The 17,555-nt window shown below is 41.9% G+C and overlaps 2 protein-coding genes across 3 annotated transcripts in view; both read left to right on the forward strand.

Moving 5' to 3' along the window:
* Window positions 1-446: 446 nt before the first annotated feature.
* Window positions 447-2,135, forward strand: LOC139633349 (nuclear factor 7, brain-like; the record flags this gene model as incomplete). Its single annotated transcript, XM_071498952.1, has 1 exon — window positions 447-2,135. A coding segment is annotated over one exon (1,386 nt), but the record flags the coding sequence as incomplete, so codon positions are not given.
* Window positions 2,136-3,142: 1,007 nt separating this feature from the next.
* Window positions 3,143-17,555, forward strand: part of scfd1 (sec1 family domain containing 1) — a 29,376-nt gene continuing 14,963 nt past the window's right edge. The window contains exons 1-15 of one of the 2 annotated variants that reach the window (XM_071497996.1): window positions 3,143-3,413; window positions 4,387-4,457; window positions 5,604-5,692; window positions 5,783-5,873; window positions 6,426-6,548; window positions 6,919-7,006; window positions 7,882-7,971; window positions 9,404-9,459; window positions 9,894-9,979; window positions 10,100-10,199; window positions 13,072-13,211; window positions 13,702-13,792; window positions 15,296-15,369; window positions 16,672-16,753; window positions 17,270-17,366. In XM_071497996.1, the coding sequence (XP_071354097.1) occupies window positions 3,383-3,413; window positions 4,387-4,457; window positions 5,604-5,692; window positions 5,783-5,873; window positions 6,426-6,548; window positions 6,919-7,006; window positions 7,882-7,971; window positions 9,404-9,459; window positions 9,894-9,979; window positions 10,100-10,199; window positions 13,072-13,211; window positions 13,702-13,792; window positions 15,296-15,369; window positions 16,672-16,753; window positions 17,270-17,366 (1,309 nt within the window). In that variant the 5' untranslated portion in view covers window positions 3,143-3,382. Of the gene's footprint in view, window positions 3,414-4,014; window positions 4,152-4,386; window positions 4,458-5,603; window positions 5,693-5,782; window positions 5,874-6,425; window positions 6,549-6,918; window positions 7,007-7,881; window positions 7,972-9,403; window positions 9,460-9,893; window positions 9,980-10,099; window positions 10,200-13,071; window positions 13,212-13,701; window positions 13,793-15,295; window positions 15,370-16,671; window positions 16,754-17,269; window positions 17,367-17,555 lie in introns of those variants that run through there. The other variant, XM_071497997.1, reaches the window with a different exon arrangement.

Raw genomic sequence — 17,555 nt, forward strand, 5'->3', positions numbered from 1 at the left:
TGCTGTGGAGATAAGATTTGTTAGTTCACAGCAGCAAACTGATATTTATACCAAATACATGTGGAGGCTCAGAGCTGCCACGTGTTAAGATAAATTAATTCATCTGTGATAATTAACTGATTAAATAAACAGGTGTGTTATATAATAATATATATATTATAATATATATTTAACACTGAGTGACAGTTCTGCATTATGAGTACTTTTACTGTTTTCAGATCTGCTCTGCTCTCTGAAGCTGACACTGAACTCCATTCAAAAAACACTGAATTATGAAAAAACTGCTGTTGAAACAAGCCAAAATAAAGACAAACATCAACACAAAGAGCTTTTCTGAACAGTTGGATGCTGCTCTTTATTTTTGGTAAAACACAGTTCATCAAAGAAATAATTATTTCATTAAGGTGGAAAGTTACAAAGTACATTTAATACTTAATACTTAATACTTACTGTTTGTGGACTTCAGCTCTGCCTTCAACACCATCATCCCGGCTCTGCTGCAGGACAAGCTCTCCCAGCTGAGCGTGCCTGACTCCACCTGCAGGTGGATCACCGACTTCCTGTCTGACAGGAGGCAGCACGTGAAGCTAGGAAAGCACGTGTCTGACTCCCAGACCATCAGCACTGGATCCCCGCACCTGTGTGAGTCCTTCTTACAGGAGAGAGATCAGAGATCTTCAGAGGCTCTCTGCAGTCTCCACTCTGAGAAACTCAAACTCTTCTGTCTGGACCATCAGCAGCCAGTGTGTCACATCTGCAGAGATTCAGAAAAACACACCAAGCACAGATTCAGACCCATCGATGAAGCTGCTCGACAACACAAGAAGGAACTTCAGGAAACTCTGGAGCCCTTAAAGGAGAAGTTAAAGGGTTTCAAACAAGTTAAAGTGGAGTTTGATCAAACAGCAGAACACATTAAGGTCCAGGCCCGACACACAGAGAGGCAGATTAAGGAGCAGTTTAAGAAGCTTCACCAGTTTCTAGAAGAGGAAGAGGAGGCCAGGATGGCTGCACTGAGGGAGGAAGAGGAGCAGAAGAGTCAGATGATGAAGGAGAAGATGGAGGCTCTGAGCAGAGAGATAGCAGCTCTTTCAGACACAGTCAGAGCCACAGAGGACGAGCTGAGAGCTGAAGACGTCTCATTCCTGCTCAACTACAAGGCTGCAGTGGACAGAGTCCAGCAGCGCCCCCTGCTGGATGATCCCCAGCTGGGCTCAGGAGCTCTGATAGACCAGGCCAAACACCTGGGCAACCTGACCTTCAACATCTGGAGCAAGATGAAGGACATGGTCTCCTACAGTCCTGTGGTTCTGGACCCAAACACTGCTCATCCAGATCTCATCCTGTCTGAAGATCTGACCAGTGTGAGACGAGGAGAGAAACAGCAGCTTCCTGACAATCCAGAGAGGATTGATTCTTACTGCTGTGTCCTGGGCTCTGAGGGTTTTAACTCAGGGACTCACAGCTGGGATGTTGAGGTTGGAGACAATACAGGCTGGAGACTGGGTGTGTTAGCAGAGTCTGTGAAGAGGAAGGGAAACATATGGTCTGGATCATGGGGAATATTGTTCATTGGAGGTGAATACTCAGCATTGTCACCATCAGATCCAGACACTGATCTCTCAGTGAAGAAGAAGCTCCAGAGGATCAGAGTGAATCTGGACTGGAACAGAGGAAAACTGTCGTTCTCTGATCCTGATACTAACACACACATACACACCTTCACACACACTTTCACTCACAAGATGTTTCCATACATTTTAAATGGGGATTTCCTCCCAGTGAAGATGTTTCCTCTGAAGGTCTCTGTGACAGTGGAACAGAGCAGTTAGAGATAAAGAGGATGATTATATTTATAATGTGGTTTATTTCTTAAAGGGAAAAGTCAGTGAGTTGAACCTGTTAAACTGCACCTGTCCTCCTGCTGCCTCATTATTCCAAAGCTTCATTTATTTCTCTTTCACTTCTCACTGCTTTTTATTTCCTTTTTCTTCTTCTGTGGTTTAACAATCTGCTTTTCTTTCTGTTGTCGACCTTTTCATATGTGTAAAATGATTTCACTCATTTTCTGATCTTCAGATTTGTTTTGTTTTTATTGATACTGAGTCATTTTACATTATTGTTAAGTTTTTTATCATAGTGACTTTGTCTGGAGCCATGAAGACCAGCAAACTGATGGAGATCCAAAAAAACAAAATCACATTGATCAATACCTTCATGTTTGATCAGCTGATCATTGATCACATTCAACAAAATGTATTTTTAGTTCTGATCCAAATGATAAAGTTTCAAACATATGAACAATTTTCTCTGATGTGATGAAGCCAAGATTATTCTGTGTGTAAAAGTGTTTTCATTCATTCAACATCCTCTACAACAACAACAACAACAACAACAACAACAACAGCTGATTTCAGTGTAAACATGTCAGTTCATCATAAATGCTGAATGTACATTCATTGCTGTTTTTCATCAACATAATATTAATAATAATATTGTCTTGACTTGATGTCATGTTCTGTTTTTCTGCTTCATGTTCAGTTTGGTGACAGTTACACAAATACAAATACACAACAGTTCATTAAAAAAAGTAACGGCAATCAACAGTTGGACCTACCAGACATTTTTCATTGACTTTTATTGCTTTACTGTTGTGTCATTGGCAAACAAATGTTTTGGTCGAACAAACTGAACTGAATCACTTCCTGATCCAGTCCTCTCAGTCAGGTGCAGGACGCACTCACCTGGAGGCCTTTTTCAGCTGGGAGTCAGGCACATGAACACAAATACACACTTTCAAGTTGGCCCGTGAGAGGAGACAGTACAGGTGAGGATCAGGCAGACCGCAGTCCTGGTTCAGATCCCCGTCCTATCAGGACCCACAGACCTTTAACCTGTAAAATACTGTGTACTATTATACTTTAATGGAGCATTTCTATTTTAACCTGCGCAGCTTTTCTGGCCTTTTTTATGGCACTTTTAACAATGAACGCATTTCAAGATTCTCTGTTATGTAACAATTCCTATCATTATTATTATCGCTAGAAATGTTGTTATTAATTTATTTCTAAAAGTCTTTAAAAAGAGTTTGGACTATTTTTTCAAGCCCAGCACTTCCGGTTGGGGAAAACACGTCATTCGACCTTGCTTCAGACTGAGGAAGGAGCACGGTAGCAAAGCTCCGGACAAATCAGCGAGTCTTCCCGGTGAACTCAGTCTCGTCTCTTGGGACACTGACACAAACCGCACTGCACATTTCAGTCCTGGAACCCGCGGAGTGAACGGAGTGAGACCTCCTGCTGTTCTCTGCTCTCCGACGCACAGGTGACGTCAGGCTGCTGCCACGTCATCCGACGCTCCATCATCACCAACAACATCAAATATGGCGGCGTCTGTGCGGGAGAAGCAGACAGGTCTGTCAAACTGAGTTTTCTTCTGATAACGGTTGTTTTTAACGGTAAACGGCGACGTTAACGGGCAGCGGGGAGTTCCAGCGATCCCGAGTCTGTCAGGAGAGGTTTATTCGGGACTGTCAGGCCTCTAACCGGCTAACTCGCCCTCTACATCCTCCCAACCAGCCGCCGGCTGAACTCATTAACTCACGTTTCTGTTTCACCTCAGAAACACGAAACTCCCGATCATCTCCTCCACATCAGACTAGTTAACTAACCACAGTGTTAACTAGTTAACCGAGGAGTTGACCGGCTACTTAGCCACTTAGCTAACGGTAAAAGTAACAGGGTGGTGCTAGCCTGCTGCTAACCCTTAATAACGCCTTTATTCTGTGAAATGTGTGAAGTTTGAAACTATCTTAGGATTTCTGAAGTTAGCGGACGGTTTAATTATCACCTGCCGTCTTTAAACTGTCGGGGAAAGGCTGTGGTTTCAAAAACATCAGGGTTTCCACCCGATAAGTTGATTTATATTGTAGTTCAGATTTGAGATTGTGAAACCTTGGTTCTGTTGTGAAAACGCATATAAAATAGATTTCTCTGTTCTTTCTCATTTAGACCAGGTCTAGATCAAAAGCCACTGTTTGGACCAGAGGAATCCAGCGACAGACTGTTAAAACACAATGTTTAACCCAGAGTTAATGTTTCTCAGACAGAACAGCCAGTGAGATCAATGCTATTGATCCGAGACAGGAAAGTGTCAGTGCTGCAGATGTTCAAGAACACATACAAATCACTTCAAATATATACCTTACATATAGTAGCACAAAATGAAGCATGAACACATGTTAAATAAATAGTGATTATAACCACACCATTACCTTCACTGTGATAAACTCAGTAGATACAAGATGTTAAATTATCTAAATTAGATTAATTTCCTATTGATTGGCTAATTGATCACTCGACTGATGATTTGTGTTTGTACCTGCAGTCGCTCTGAAGCGAATGCTGAACTTCAACGCTCCTCCTCTGAAGAACACAGCAGCTGAGCCAGTATGGAAGGTAACACACACACACACAGTGTTTATCAAAATTATACAGGAGAAAAAATAGAATATTTGTTTTATAAACAAGACTTGTTAATGAAGACCAGGAGGCCACATCCCAAAAGTGTTCTACTGGATCCAGGTCTGGAGACTGGTGCGGACACTGAAGTTCCCTGAACTCGCTGTCACAATGACGATGAAACCAGTTTGAGATGTGGAGCATTAACCTGCAGGAAGTAGCCATTAGACATTCAGACAAGGACTGACTGGTGTTAAAGGCCAAAGTGAGTCAAGAAAACATCCCCACACCACCACCACCTGGACAGGTTAGGGCCATGGATCCAGACTCTGACCCTCCTATCCAAATCCAGATCCATCAGACCAGGTCCTCTTCTGTCCAGTGTTGGTGAGCCTGAGTCCACTGCAGCCTCGGGTTTCTGTTCTTGGTGACAGGAAGTGAAACCTGAACCTGACTGGAACCCGGTCTGAGGTGTCCCTCCAGCTCCTGTGAACTCGGTATCTCAGGAACACCTGGAGGGAATTTCTTCACATCTGGCACAAACATTCACTTGGACTCAAAGATGAACTGATTAGAATTAGGTGGTCAAAGGTCAAAGGTCATAGTGACCTCACAAAACACATTTTTGGCCATAGTCCAAGAATGAATAATTATCTCTCTCTTTCTCTTTCTCTCTCTTCCTCTCTCTCTTTCTCTCTCTCTTTCTCTCTCTCTCTTTCTCTCTCTCTCTCAGTTTCAACACAAAGTGAACATTTTAACCTTCATGATGGAGGATTTGTGTTAAGACAACATGAAACACTGGTTGTCCTGAGAAGTTTGGTGTGTTTGACAGTTTCTTTTCTCCTCAGTGGAAGATCTCACCAAAAAATATAATTATGTTATTTCTGCTAATTCTCTGTATTACTGTGGGTAAGACTTTGAGACTCGTGTCTGTTACTGCACCTGAACAAAGAAGCTGTTTACTGTGTCTGGTTTCTGGTTGGTTGGAAAAGTGAAATTTCCAGTCCATGTATGGTGTTTAATACCAGCAGGCTGACCAGGCTGTACTGAGGTGTGTGTGTGTGTGTGTGTGTGTGTGTGTGTGTGTGTGTGTGTGTGTGTGTGTGTGTGTGTGTGTGTGTGTGTGTGTGTGTGTGTGTGTAGGTGCTGATATACGACAGGTTTGGCCAGGACATCATCTCCCCACTGTTGTCCGTGAAAGAGCTGAGAGATATGGGCATCACCCTGCACCTGTGAGAGACTCACACAAACCAACAGAGACTTAACCTTTCAACAGCCCCCCCGAAGGTGTAAAACTAAAACTTCTGTGTCTGTGTGTTTAGTCTGCTTCACTCAGACAGAGATCCTATCCCAGATGTACCAGCCATCTACTTCGTCATGCCCACAGAGGAGAACATTGACAGGATATGCCAGGTACACTGACACACACAGTTTTTATCCTTTATTTGTTTACAGTTATCAAAGCGTGCCCTTTAAAAGTAGCTGAATGAGCTTTTAGCAGCTCCTGTTGACACTGGATCCATGAATGTACAGACAACTGTCACTGGATCACTGTGACACTGAAGAAAACCTAAAAACAGGAGGCTTCTGAATGAAGTTCTGCAGTTAGGATAAATGTTGTTTCTCTATGATTTCCTTGTGGATTTGTGGACATTTATTCTAGATGGACATTGGATTTATGATATCCTCATGAAGTGGGAGTCACAGAGAAACTAAAAATGTATGTATCATGTCTGTGAGTTCAGATCTGAACTCTGCTGCTGCTGCTGCTGCTGCGCTGAAAGACCTGTGTCATAGACTGTCTAGCTGGTTAACATGCTTCTTTGTGTGTGTGTGTGTGTGTGTGTGTGTGTGTGTGTGTGTGTGTGTGTGTGTGTGTGTGTGTGTGTGTGTGTGTGTGTGTGTGTGTGTGTGTGTGTGTGTGTGTGTGTGTGTGTGTGTGTGTGTGTGTGTGTGTGTGTGTAGGACCTGAGGAACCAGCTGTATGAGTCTTACTACCTGAACTTCATCTCTGCCATCAGTAGAAGTAAACTGGAGGACATCGCCAGTGCTGCTCTGGCTGCTAACGCCGTCAGCCAAGTCACCAAGGTTACCATGGTTACGCTTATCATTTTATAGTCTGATTGATTAGTGGGAGCATTTAGTCTGGACCTGATTGACACCAGGCAGAGAGGCTTCAGTATCATGTGTTATATGATATATTATTTTATTATTATACTATTATACTGTGTTGTAATGTGTACACTTATAAATTAAGTATAAAATATTTGAATAAATAAAATATGTAATCGAACTAATATTAGGACATTATTACTATTACAGTATTAGTGCTGTATAAAGTTATGACATGTTATATATTTTTTACATGGAACAAATCTGTGCAGTCCAGAGAAGAGTCACTAGACTGGTGTTCACATTATTGTGTGTGTGTGTGTGTGTGTGTGTGTGTGTGTCCTAGGTGTTTGACCAGTACCTGAACTTCATCACTCTGGAAGACGACATGTTCATCCTCTGTCACCAAAACAAGGAGCTCATCTCCTACCATGGTAACACACACACACACACACACACACACACAAGGCTGAACAATTAATTGAAATATTATTGAAATCCAGTGCCTGATGCTACATTTAGATGCCAGAGTTGTCCCATGATCTCTACTGCGATTCCCCTTTCAGACACAGCGATACCTTTCTGATACCACTCCACACACACCTACGTTTCACCTGTTTGGTCTTCATCAGTCCTTAAGACCTTTGACAGATACTCAAACACCTGCTTATGACAGGTTTTAATTTCACTGATTTCTGTTTTGGTCGACATTGTTCTGGTGTTACTGTGTCAGAGTTGAACACCTGTGAAAAAGGTAACGGTCAAATCTAAATTTATAAACACGACCTTGTTCCAGGAACGCAGCAGGTTTTTTGGTTTGTGTTGTAACGTTGTTGTGTTCTCACTTGCTCGCTGTGCCCATCAGAGTCTGCTGTGACATCATCAAAAGAACACGTTACCATGGTTACAGCTAGTGCAGTTTAAAATGAATGGAGGGTCAGGGTTAAGATTGTAGTCTCAACAACTGCTCATTCAAAAAACTTCACAGTCGATACTGAACCTCTACAGGAGGCCAGAGACAGACAGGTAAAGTGACAGACAGACAGACGGACAGAGACAGAGACAGACAGACGGACAGACAGAGAGACAGGCAGATAGATAGAGACAGACAGACAGACTGTTTGTCAGTTAGACGTTTCAACAACTCAGAAGTCTGATTAGTAGTCAGATAAGTCAGGATAATACCAATAAATGAAGCCAACAACAGTTCCAGTAGTGGAGCTGATGTTTACCTGGTTGATTCATCTGTTCTTCATGGTCTTTATCAACATGTCTGTCTTCCTGTCTCACCTGTGCCTCACCTGTGCAGCCATCAACAGACCAGACATCCAGGACACAGACATGGAGGCCATCATGGACACCGTCGTGGACAGTCTCTTCTGTTTCTTCGTCACTCTGGGTGAGTTTGTCTCTGAGCTGTAGAGGTGGAGTGTAAAGAGCAAAAAAAACACAAAATTATATATAATGTTAGTACAATAATAATAATCAATAAACACAACCACCAACAGCCACATGGTTTTTACTTACACACAACAAGTCATTGGGTTATTATGTCTGTACATTCAGACTTATTGATTCTTTATGAAGACAGTTTCATATGAAATGTCCAGAAAATCCTGAAGCCAGTGACATCAGGACACTTTATCTGTAAAATTTAATTTGGTGTCTGTCAGGGACCAACAGCAGTAAAATGAAAATACAATTTACTAGAAAACTAAATAAGATAAACAACTGAGACAGGACACAGAACCAGGTGAATCTGAAACGTCACGAAGATTTTTGTGTTAGCTTGAATAATGATAATCATCCACAGGAAGTAAAGCTGGTTCCATCAGAGTTTTTGTTCCAGTTATTTGTGAGAGAGTATTAATCACCTCTCTTTAAAACAGTATGGAGAGAGGAACCCAAGGGTCCATGGGGCTGATTGACGATGGCTCATTTTAGGAGTTAAATAGGCTGTGTGGCTAAATGTCATGTTGGTGTTTTGGTACCTGTGACATTCTTCGAAAATCCAGTCCCATTCAGGAATATCCCTCTACCAAGCTTTTATTCCTGCTGTCTGAAGATATTTAATGTAGGTGCTCAACTTGATTTAGGGAGTTCCTTTAAATCTGACCCACACAGGTTTTACAAGCTGATCTCACCTTAAAGTAAAAGAAGAGAGAATAAAACTTTCTAAATAGGAGTATCAATAGTTTTTTAATTCTGGTCTGAGCAGTTCAGTGTTTGTTACTGTTCCACTCCACTAGATGGAAGTGTTCACTTTAGTTTGCAAAACTATAAAACTAAATCCCCTTTCAGGACCAGAGTGATTCTGTCAGTCAGTTTTTATTCTTTCAAACAAAGAAAAACTTATTTTAGTCCAGATCAGGTTTTCAGGATCCAGGTTTGCAGTATTTCAGTACTTCTTGTTGAATGACTTTAATTATTGTGTGTAACACCTCAGTTGTGTGTTTTTTATGTTCATCATTCAACACAAACTTTAATGTCTCAGTGGAAACAAACATTTGTCTGAATATTTAAAGGTCCCATATTGTATAAAGGGAGATGTCCATGTGTTGTGCTTAGTAACGACTGTTGGTTACCATAGCAGCCTTATAATCAGAAGAGAGGCTCAGGTCTGACTGACCTGCTGCTACTAGAGCTCCAGAGAGAATATTGCTTCTGATGGAGATCAACACTTCAGATAAAACACTGGAGCTCTAATATTTGTCTGTAAACTGTCTTTAATCCTTTATTCAATGATTCTTTTTGAATGAAGCAGCTGAAGCTTTTTTTTTTTTCAATCAGATGAATCTTTATTTAAAGTGTGTTGTGTTGTTGTTGGACAGGTGCGGTGCCGATCATTCGCTGTCCCAGAGGAAACGCAGCAGAGATGGTCGCCGTGGTGAGTTCACTGTGACGTGTTGAAAGAGTCACATTTAACTCAGGTTGTTGTGTCATCAGGTGAAAAAACAAGAATTCAACTATTTAGATAGATAGATAGATAGATAGATAGATATACTAATGGGTATATTAATGGTATACCACATGTGTAGCTGTGTCTTTAATATTAGGTCACAGGTCTGTAAGTCAGCGAGCAGAATAAGGGTAATACTGGATTGTTTTATGATTTTTACTTTAATGTGATGAAGTGAGGTTTTTGTCAGGTATTAAATTCACAAGATAAATTTAAAAAATTATTTTCTGGTTATTTCATTCAGTTTCTCTATTGAACATTGTACAGTTCTGCATGAACAGAGAGACACACGTTTAAATCAGGGACATCAAACAGAGTCACACTGACATATGTCTATTTCTGTGTGTGTGTGTGTTTTGTAGAAACTAGACAAGAAGCTCCGTGAGAACCTGCGGGACGCCAGAAACAGCCTCTTCACCGGAGACAACATGGCCGCCGGACAGTTCAGGTAAATCAGTCACTGCATGGTCGTCATGAAAAATAAAACTCAGATCTCACTTCCCATGATGCATTGCTGTATTGCTGTCTGCTCAGGCATGTTGTGACTCTTCTTTATTCTCCTCTCCAGCTTCCAGAGGCCTCTGTTCGTTCTAGCAGATCGTAACATGGACATGGCCACGCCCCTCCACCACACCTGGACCTATCAGGCGCTGATCCATGATGTCCTGGTGAGATTTCTGAGGATTTATACATAGAAAACACATGGGAATCCCTAAAATTCAAAAAGTAATGATCATAAAACAGCTTCTCCTCTCGCCAGAGGTGCAGAAGTTGAAAGTGCATCATAATTTATTTTCTTCTGACTTTGAGATTTCATTGATGAGAAAGTGTGTGGCTTGTTGTGTGGAGGTGTCGCACTCTGATTAACACAGTGGAAGAGGGAGACACAGAGAGAACATTTAGTTTGGTCTCTTAGCTGCTTTTTAAGGTTGTACATCAAACTTTTAGAGAGAGACAGAGAGAGAGAGAGAGAGATCCTTACGAGTGCTCAGAGTCCAATTCACCAAACTCTATGGACTGAGTCTCTCCTTTCAGACTGATGAAAAACCACCTGTTCATGAGATTTATCATCAGCACAACCAGCAGCCTCAGATGCTGCTGCCTGCTCTGCTTCGTTTGTGGCAGAGCTTCGTTCAATGACATCAAAACAGGAGGAAAAAGAAGAAACAACAGATTTGATCTGTTGGTGTCTGTGGCCTCTGACCCTGATCTTAACCATCACAACTGAACGTCTAACCCTGACCTAAACCTGATTCTAACTCTAAAGCCAAGTCTGAACCCTCAAACAGCACACACACACACACACACACACACTAACTCACGCAGAGCCAGAGTGCTGTCAGCCTTGGAGGTGTTGAGGTTAATACTGACAGCAGTGGAATGCAGAGTTACATGGATGTGTTATGTAACATGTCATCAAAACACGCACACGCACACACACACACACACACACACACACACACACACACACACACAGGCAGAAAATGTGAGGAGACTAAAATTTGGCAAATACATCTCAAAGTCCATCAACGAATTTCATTTCCATCCTTTAGACTAGAAATATTCAGCCACTGTGTTGAATTTATTCTGAAGCCTGATCAATACTGGATCAATACTGCACTTTATGAATACTGGATTTTCTAGGTCTATGCTGAAAGTGCTGTAAAACCTGAAGGTAAACCAATCACATTAATAAGGTTAAATGCCGTCTGATATTTTTCATTTTTTCACAACATAAACATGTTTGATGAGGATCCATTAAATCTTTCAGGGATGTCATGATCACGTGTCTTCTTGTCCTCACCTGACACCGGTCCTTTAATATTGACTGATACTGAGCTCACCCCGACACATGTGTATCAATAAATGTTGGTTAAAGATTTATCTGTATCCACCAAAGGTCCTGATTCAAAACTACAGGCTGATCGATGTTACATTGTTGATATGAGATAAAAGACGTCTCCCTCTGTTGGAGCTGAAGAAGCTCTCAGTACAGTGGTGTCAGAGTGGAGCTTCTTCCCTCACAAATGATCTTTGGTCGCGTACAGACACAAACAGCAGATGAGTTTCACTTTATTTATTTATTGTGCAGCAGAGTTAACGTTAATCAGTGACAGCTGATCAGATGTTAATCATGATGAGCTGAGTGTTTTCTACTGTTGCTCTGTGATACTGAGGCTGAGGAACACGACAGTTAGTGTCGACTGGATCCATGTGTCCGACCTCAGTCCCTCACTGCTGCAGCCATGTCATGTTGTTCTGTGCAGTGAAACTCTGCTCTGTAGGTGTCGACTGAGGTGGATGAATCACCATAAAAACACAATAACGAAACACAACAAACAGAGTCCAGTGAAGAAAAGCGAGATAATGAAAGTGAAGACATTGTGATGGGTTTGCTGACGTCTGGAAACGCTGACTCTGAACTGTGTTGCTGACAGAAGCCAGAAGTTTCAAACTAATCTGCAGTGTTGGCGTAAATTTGTATGGAGCAGTAGATGAAACTTGAAGTGAAAATGCGACTGACTGCGACCTTCAGTAAATGTTGGTTTGTGGCAGGGATACGCCCACCCACCTGTCACAAATTAAAGATCAGTTGATCAGTAATCCCGCCAATAATTTATGTTTTTAATTTAATTTAAAACAAGATTTTTTTTAATGCAGAAAAATAAATTAAATTATGTTTAGAAGTTCTGTAGTGACATGTCTCGATACCTGTCGGCCAACATCTGCACTGACACTGGTGGTTCTGAAATAACTGAAGTCTGCCGTGTTTTAGGAATTATTTAGAGGTAATGGAACGAGTCAGAAGGAGAGAGACCACAAAGCCTTGATTTGTTTTGGAAACAGGTGAAATAACCTCACTCCATTTTTAGATTTTTTTAAAAGCCCTCTGTTCAGTCTTCCAGATCCAGAGTCCAGACTCTGATCTGGTTTCTGTTGTGGTCCGGTCTTGCCAGCTCCTGCTGCGACAGCGGTCCAGATGGCAGCGTCATCGCTCACCCACTGCCCGCTCTCCACATCTCTCCTCTCTTTCCTATAAACATGTCAGAGTCCGAGCACAGCCGTCCACCACCCAGCAGGAGACGGGATCCCAACACTAAATCTACCCTCTCATCTCTCTGCTGTTACCATGACAACAGCGATATTATGATCCGCTGTCGGGTTTCTCCGTCTGGGACGAGGATCTGTTCCCCTTCAGCCTCTGTCAGGATTCACTGAGGTGTAATTAGTGGTGATGTGCTGGAGTTGGTCCCAGATATCTTAAAGCTCAGGGCTGCTTCTGCTGGTCTTGGATCAGATTTTATATTCATTATTCTCAGGATTGTAAGACCCTCAGAACTGTGACTATCTGGGGTTTTTTTGTGGTGGTTTCAGTTTGGATCATTTGAGGCAGGAGAAACAGAAAATGGCATCACAGCCAAAGTGACCAATCAAAGCGTTGACACGTCAGAGATCACAGCACCTTGACTTTAGATCAACAAATTATCCATCATCACACTATGAAAATGTGTGTTTTCAATCTTTTCTGGGCCCCTCCAGGACTTCCATCTGAACAGGGTGATGATGGAGGAGGGTGCGGGGGCGGAGCCATCACCTGCCGGTGCCAGACCAAAGAAGAAGAGCAGGAAGACCTATGACCTGACTGCTGCTGACAAGTTCTGGCAGAAACACAAGGGCAGGTCAGTTCATGAGGAGGAAGACGTCTGGAACCTGAAATCTCAAAATACTTCATACATTAACAAGATTTTCTGTCTGTCTGATTTAAAACTGAATGTTTGCTTTGGGCTGTTGGTCAGAGAGTTGGACAAGACATCAGTCCGGGCTTTAGGAAACTGTGACTGGCTTTTTTTGTTGTTGTTTTCTAACAGTTTATGAATGAGTCATCAAGCGATTTTGATAATAATATTTTGACGTGATGTAGAGATTCAACATCAGAGAAAAGGTATGATGTCACTATGACATCATACCACCAACATTACTGTCACTATGGTTTTCTATGTCTAGGCTGAATCTGAACATGACACAGACATGAAAAAATGAAAATATATTTTTTAACCATTTATCAGGACTGAGTCAGTGAAAGACGTGTGAAACACTTGAACATGAAAACCTGAGAGTTTGTGGGTCACAGCTGGAGTGTGCAGTGTTGTGTTCGTCTCTGTGTTCCAGTCCGTTCCCAGAGGTGGCAGAGTCGGTTCAGGAGGAGCTGGACGCTTACAGAGCTCAGGAGGACGAGGTCAAACGTCTGAAGAGCATCATGGTTAGACACACACACGCACACACACACGCACACACACACACACACACACACACACGTTCTCGGATAACTTTTTATTTTAATGACAAGGACCGAAGATTCAGGACTGAAGTGAACACAGGAAGCTCAGTGTGTTTTTTGTTTGACAGGAGAGAGCGATCACTTGTCGATTCACCATCAGTGTCTGGAATCTCCTTCCTCTTAACTCTTCCTGTTGCTAACCAGCTACTTATTTTTGATGCTCCAGTTTTTGCCATGGATGTGATCTGCAGTCGGACTGAGATAGTAAACAAGTGTAGGATGTGGTTCAGCCGGCGACAAGATTAAAGTTCCTGTCACTGGTTTATCACAGTGAGAGGTTTTTTAAACATTTCTTAATCATTTCATCTTAAAACATTTTACTTTATAATTATTATTATTATCATTACATCTTTTCACCAAAGTTACAGATGATTTGTACCCACCAGTGGACTCTGGTCCACAGTTTGGGAACCACAGATCTAAAGTCCAAGTCTTGATCAAAGGTCACATGATCTAATCAGTCAGGAACATTATTGTCCACATTGTTGTGAATGTTTAACGTCCCTGAGGGACAGTTTGACAGTGAAAGTAAATACAAAAAAACTAATCCACACATACATAAATAAATAACATGCACAGATTAACACCAGCTTCACTGTTGTTTACAATACAAACCACATTCATCCATTCACTCACACATTCATACAGTGTGTTTTTGTTTCACACACACTGATGTAACGTCAGGGGACGTTTGGGGTTCAGTGTCTTGACTAAAGACACTGTAACGTGCAGATTGGAGGAGCCGGAAATCAAACCACTGACCTTCTGAACGGTGGACGACCGGCCCCCCTATAGGCCCCCTATAGCTGTTGCATCAGGCAAAACCTCTGACCTGAAAGAAGCAAATTAACCTCAGTGTGTGAAGGATGCTGGGAGTCTGTGTTCTCGGCTTGACTCTGACCTGATACAGATAGCAGTGAGCTTTTGTTTTTATACACTGAGGTTACCTTTCAACATGAAAACTTCTGAGTTTCCTTAAGAAAAAGAAAAAAAAGCTTCAGCACTCGGCGTTAAAAACAATCAAACAAACTAACGATACAAGATGTTTGAAGAGGACGAAGAGCAGGAACACAGCGGCAACAAATTAAAAGGGGAGAAGGGTTAGTGGAGTCATGAGAGGACTATGCATTCATTCTACCTGCCTGTACGTTCAGATGTGTTTCATTCATCAAATCGCTCTGAAAGTGAAACAACACCGTTCTCCACTGTGGTTGTCTGTGGTGTGGACGCCGACATCCACCAGAGTTAGAACGACTTTTAAAACAACTTTAAAACAACAACAACAACTTTATTGTGTTTCATCTAATTTGTGTGTGTGTGTGTGCGCGCGTGTGTGTGTGCGCGCGCGTGTGTGTGTGTGTGTGTGTGTGTGTGTGTGTGTGTGTGTGTGTGTGTGTGTGTGTGTGTGTGTGTGCGCACGCGAAGGGTTTAGAGGGAGAGGATGAAGGAGCCATCAGCATGCTGTCAGACAACACGGCCAAGCTCACCTCTGCTGTCAGGTAAACTACCAACTGCTTTAATATTAACACATTGGAATAGTTTATTTATGTTACATGAAACTAATACGACACAGATTGTTTGGAACCTTTAATGCATATAAATGCTGTATAAATGAAAACCACTGCTATTAAACAATACCAGTAAGAAGAAATGATACAGTGAACAGTAAAATCAAATCTGGAGATCTGACAAAGTGGAATCACCCCAAATTAAAACATAGGGTCTCATTTTTTTATTTTTTAAGCTACCAAGCACATTTATCCATCTAAGATCCAGAGAGAGGATATTCTACAATCCAGGGGCTGAGAAACAATAAACAGCCTCACCAGAGTTTTTGTTAGAAACCTTAAAAACCTCTATAAAAAAGGAGGAAGATGATCTGAGAGGAATTCGAGTAGGAACATAAAGTGAAGGTCGGATACACAGATTCAGATTAGTCAGTTTATCCAGCAGTGGAGTCATGTGATCTTGTTTGTCCTAAGGGACATTTTTGTCCTTTTCATTTTTGATTTTTCAATCATCTTAGCTCTGTTAATGCAAATGGCAAAAATCTTTTAAAGGGTGTGTATTTTTCCTGTGATATGTCAACAGTACGCTTTCTGTGTCCTTAAGGTCCAACTGCCGTTTTCAAACTAAAACAGGCTCAGCAGCGTCTCCAAAAGTCTCAGTTTTAAGGGCTCAACAGCTCCGGAGTAGTGAGGACTCCAGGCGTGAATCACAATCACAATCTGGTTTATTGCCAACTAGGTTTTCAACATACAAGGAATTTGCTTTGGTGTTCTGGTTCATGAACAATAACCAAAGTAGGAAAAAAAAAATTAGTAAAGATAAAATGTTTTAAAACGTAGTTGTGTGGACGAAGCCTCCTGCTTCAGTGGAGCTGAAGGAGACAGCATCGTCCTCACTGAAGCTCTGCAGAGTAAATGAGATGCAGTGTTTTTACTTCTGTTTCCTGTCAGCAGATTTTCTCAGTCACTTCTAAAGAATACATTTCTATGACACTTGAGAGGACAGACGAGCCCGAGCCAGAGAACATCTGATTAGATTTCTGGTTTCCACCATTAAAACTCTTGTGTTTTTTAACTGTAACCATGAAAGTATGTTGGCGACTCACTTCCCCATCAACCCAAACAACCTGTTGTCTGTGTAGAACTGACAGGGATCCTGTTCCTGGGGGTGAAAGCTGGCGATCTGTTGAGTGTTGGCCCTGTCTGATGACCTTTTTCCCCACAGATTAAAATGTGAGACCCTCCAGTGTAAAGTGTTGTGGAGGTTTTTACCTTTTGTTGTGTTTCCTGCAGCTCTCTGCCAGAGCTGCTGGAGAAGAAGAGGCTGATCGACCTGCACACCAACGTCGCCACGGCCGTGCTCGACCACATCAAGGTAGGAAGCAGTCAGCGTTCAGTACCAGTGTTTATACAACAGTGCATCAGAAGTTTCATTTTATTTTCAGTTCTGATACATAAAATGTAAAAGGTTTATCCTCTGTACAACTGGCCCCAAATATGTGAGACTTTTTCAGGGACTCTGTATCTCTGTGATCAAAACCACGTCAGTCCGTCATCGTGGATTTCCAGTCCAGTTAAGATCAACTTGTGATGTGGTCTAGGTTGTGAACACCCAACACGTTCAGGTTCAGCTTCATGCTCATCATGTTTGACCCACAAGCCACTGAAGCAAAATGAAACACATGGATCAAACAGAAAGCAGCACTGAGTGGGCCCTCGCCCTGTCACAGACCTCGGGGCCGCTGCCAGGAGCCCATGTTCTAAATAAGGAAAATAAGACACAATATCAAGAAAGTGCATTTACATCCTAATGTTAATATTAAAGTGAACAGTGAAGTGAAATGTGTGAAGTTATGTAAACGGTGTGTTTTCATTTGAACTCTGTTTTCAGAGTCGTAAACTGGATGTTTACTTTGAGTACGAAGAGAAACTGATGAGCAAGTCGACTTTAGACAAATCACTGCTGGACATCATCAGTGACCCAGATGGTACACACACACACACACACACACACACACACACACACACAGTGGTTATCATGATGCATTGTGGTAAATGTAGGGAGTCGGTAGCTTCAGGAGGAGATGAGGCAGACTGACTGAAAGTAGGTTCAACTCCTACAAAATAAAAGCTAGGAACAAACACACACATAAAGAATATATTATTTTGTTCTACGT

This window comes from Trachinotus anak, unplaced genomic scaffold (genome assembly GCF_046630095.1).
Source record: "Trachinotus anak isolate AG129_WGS33_773 ecotype Australia unplaced genomic scaffold, CSIRO_AGI_Tana_v1 ptg000015l, whole genome shotgun sequence".
Taxonomy (NCBI): Eukaryota; Metazoa; Chordata; class Actinopteri; order Carangiformes; family Carangidae; genus Trachinotus; species Trachinotus anak.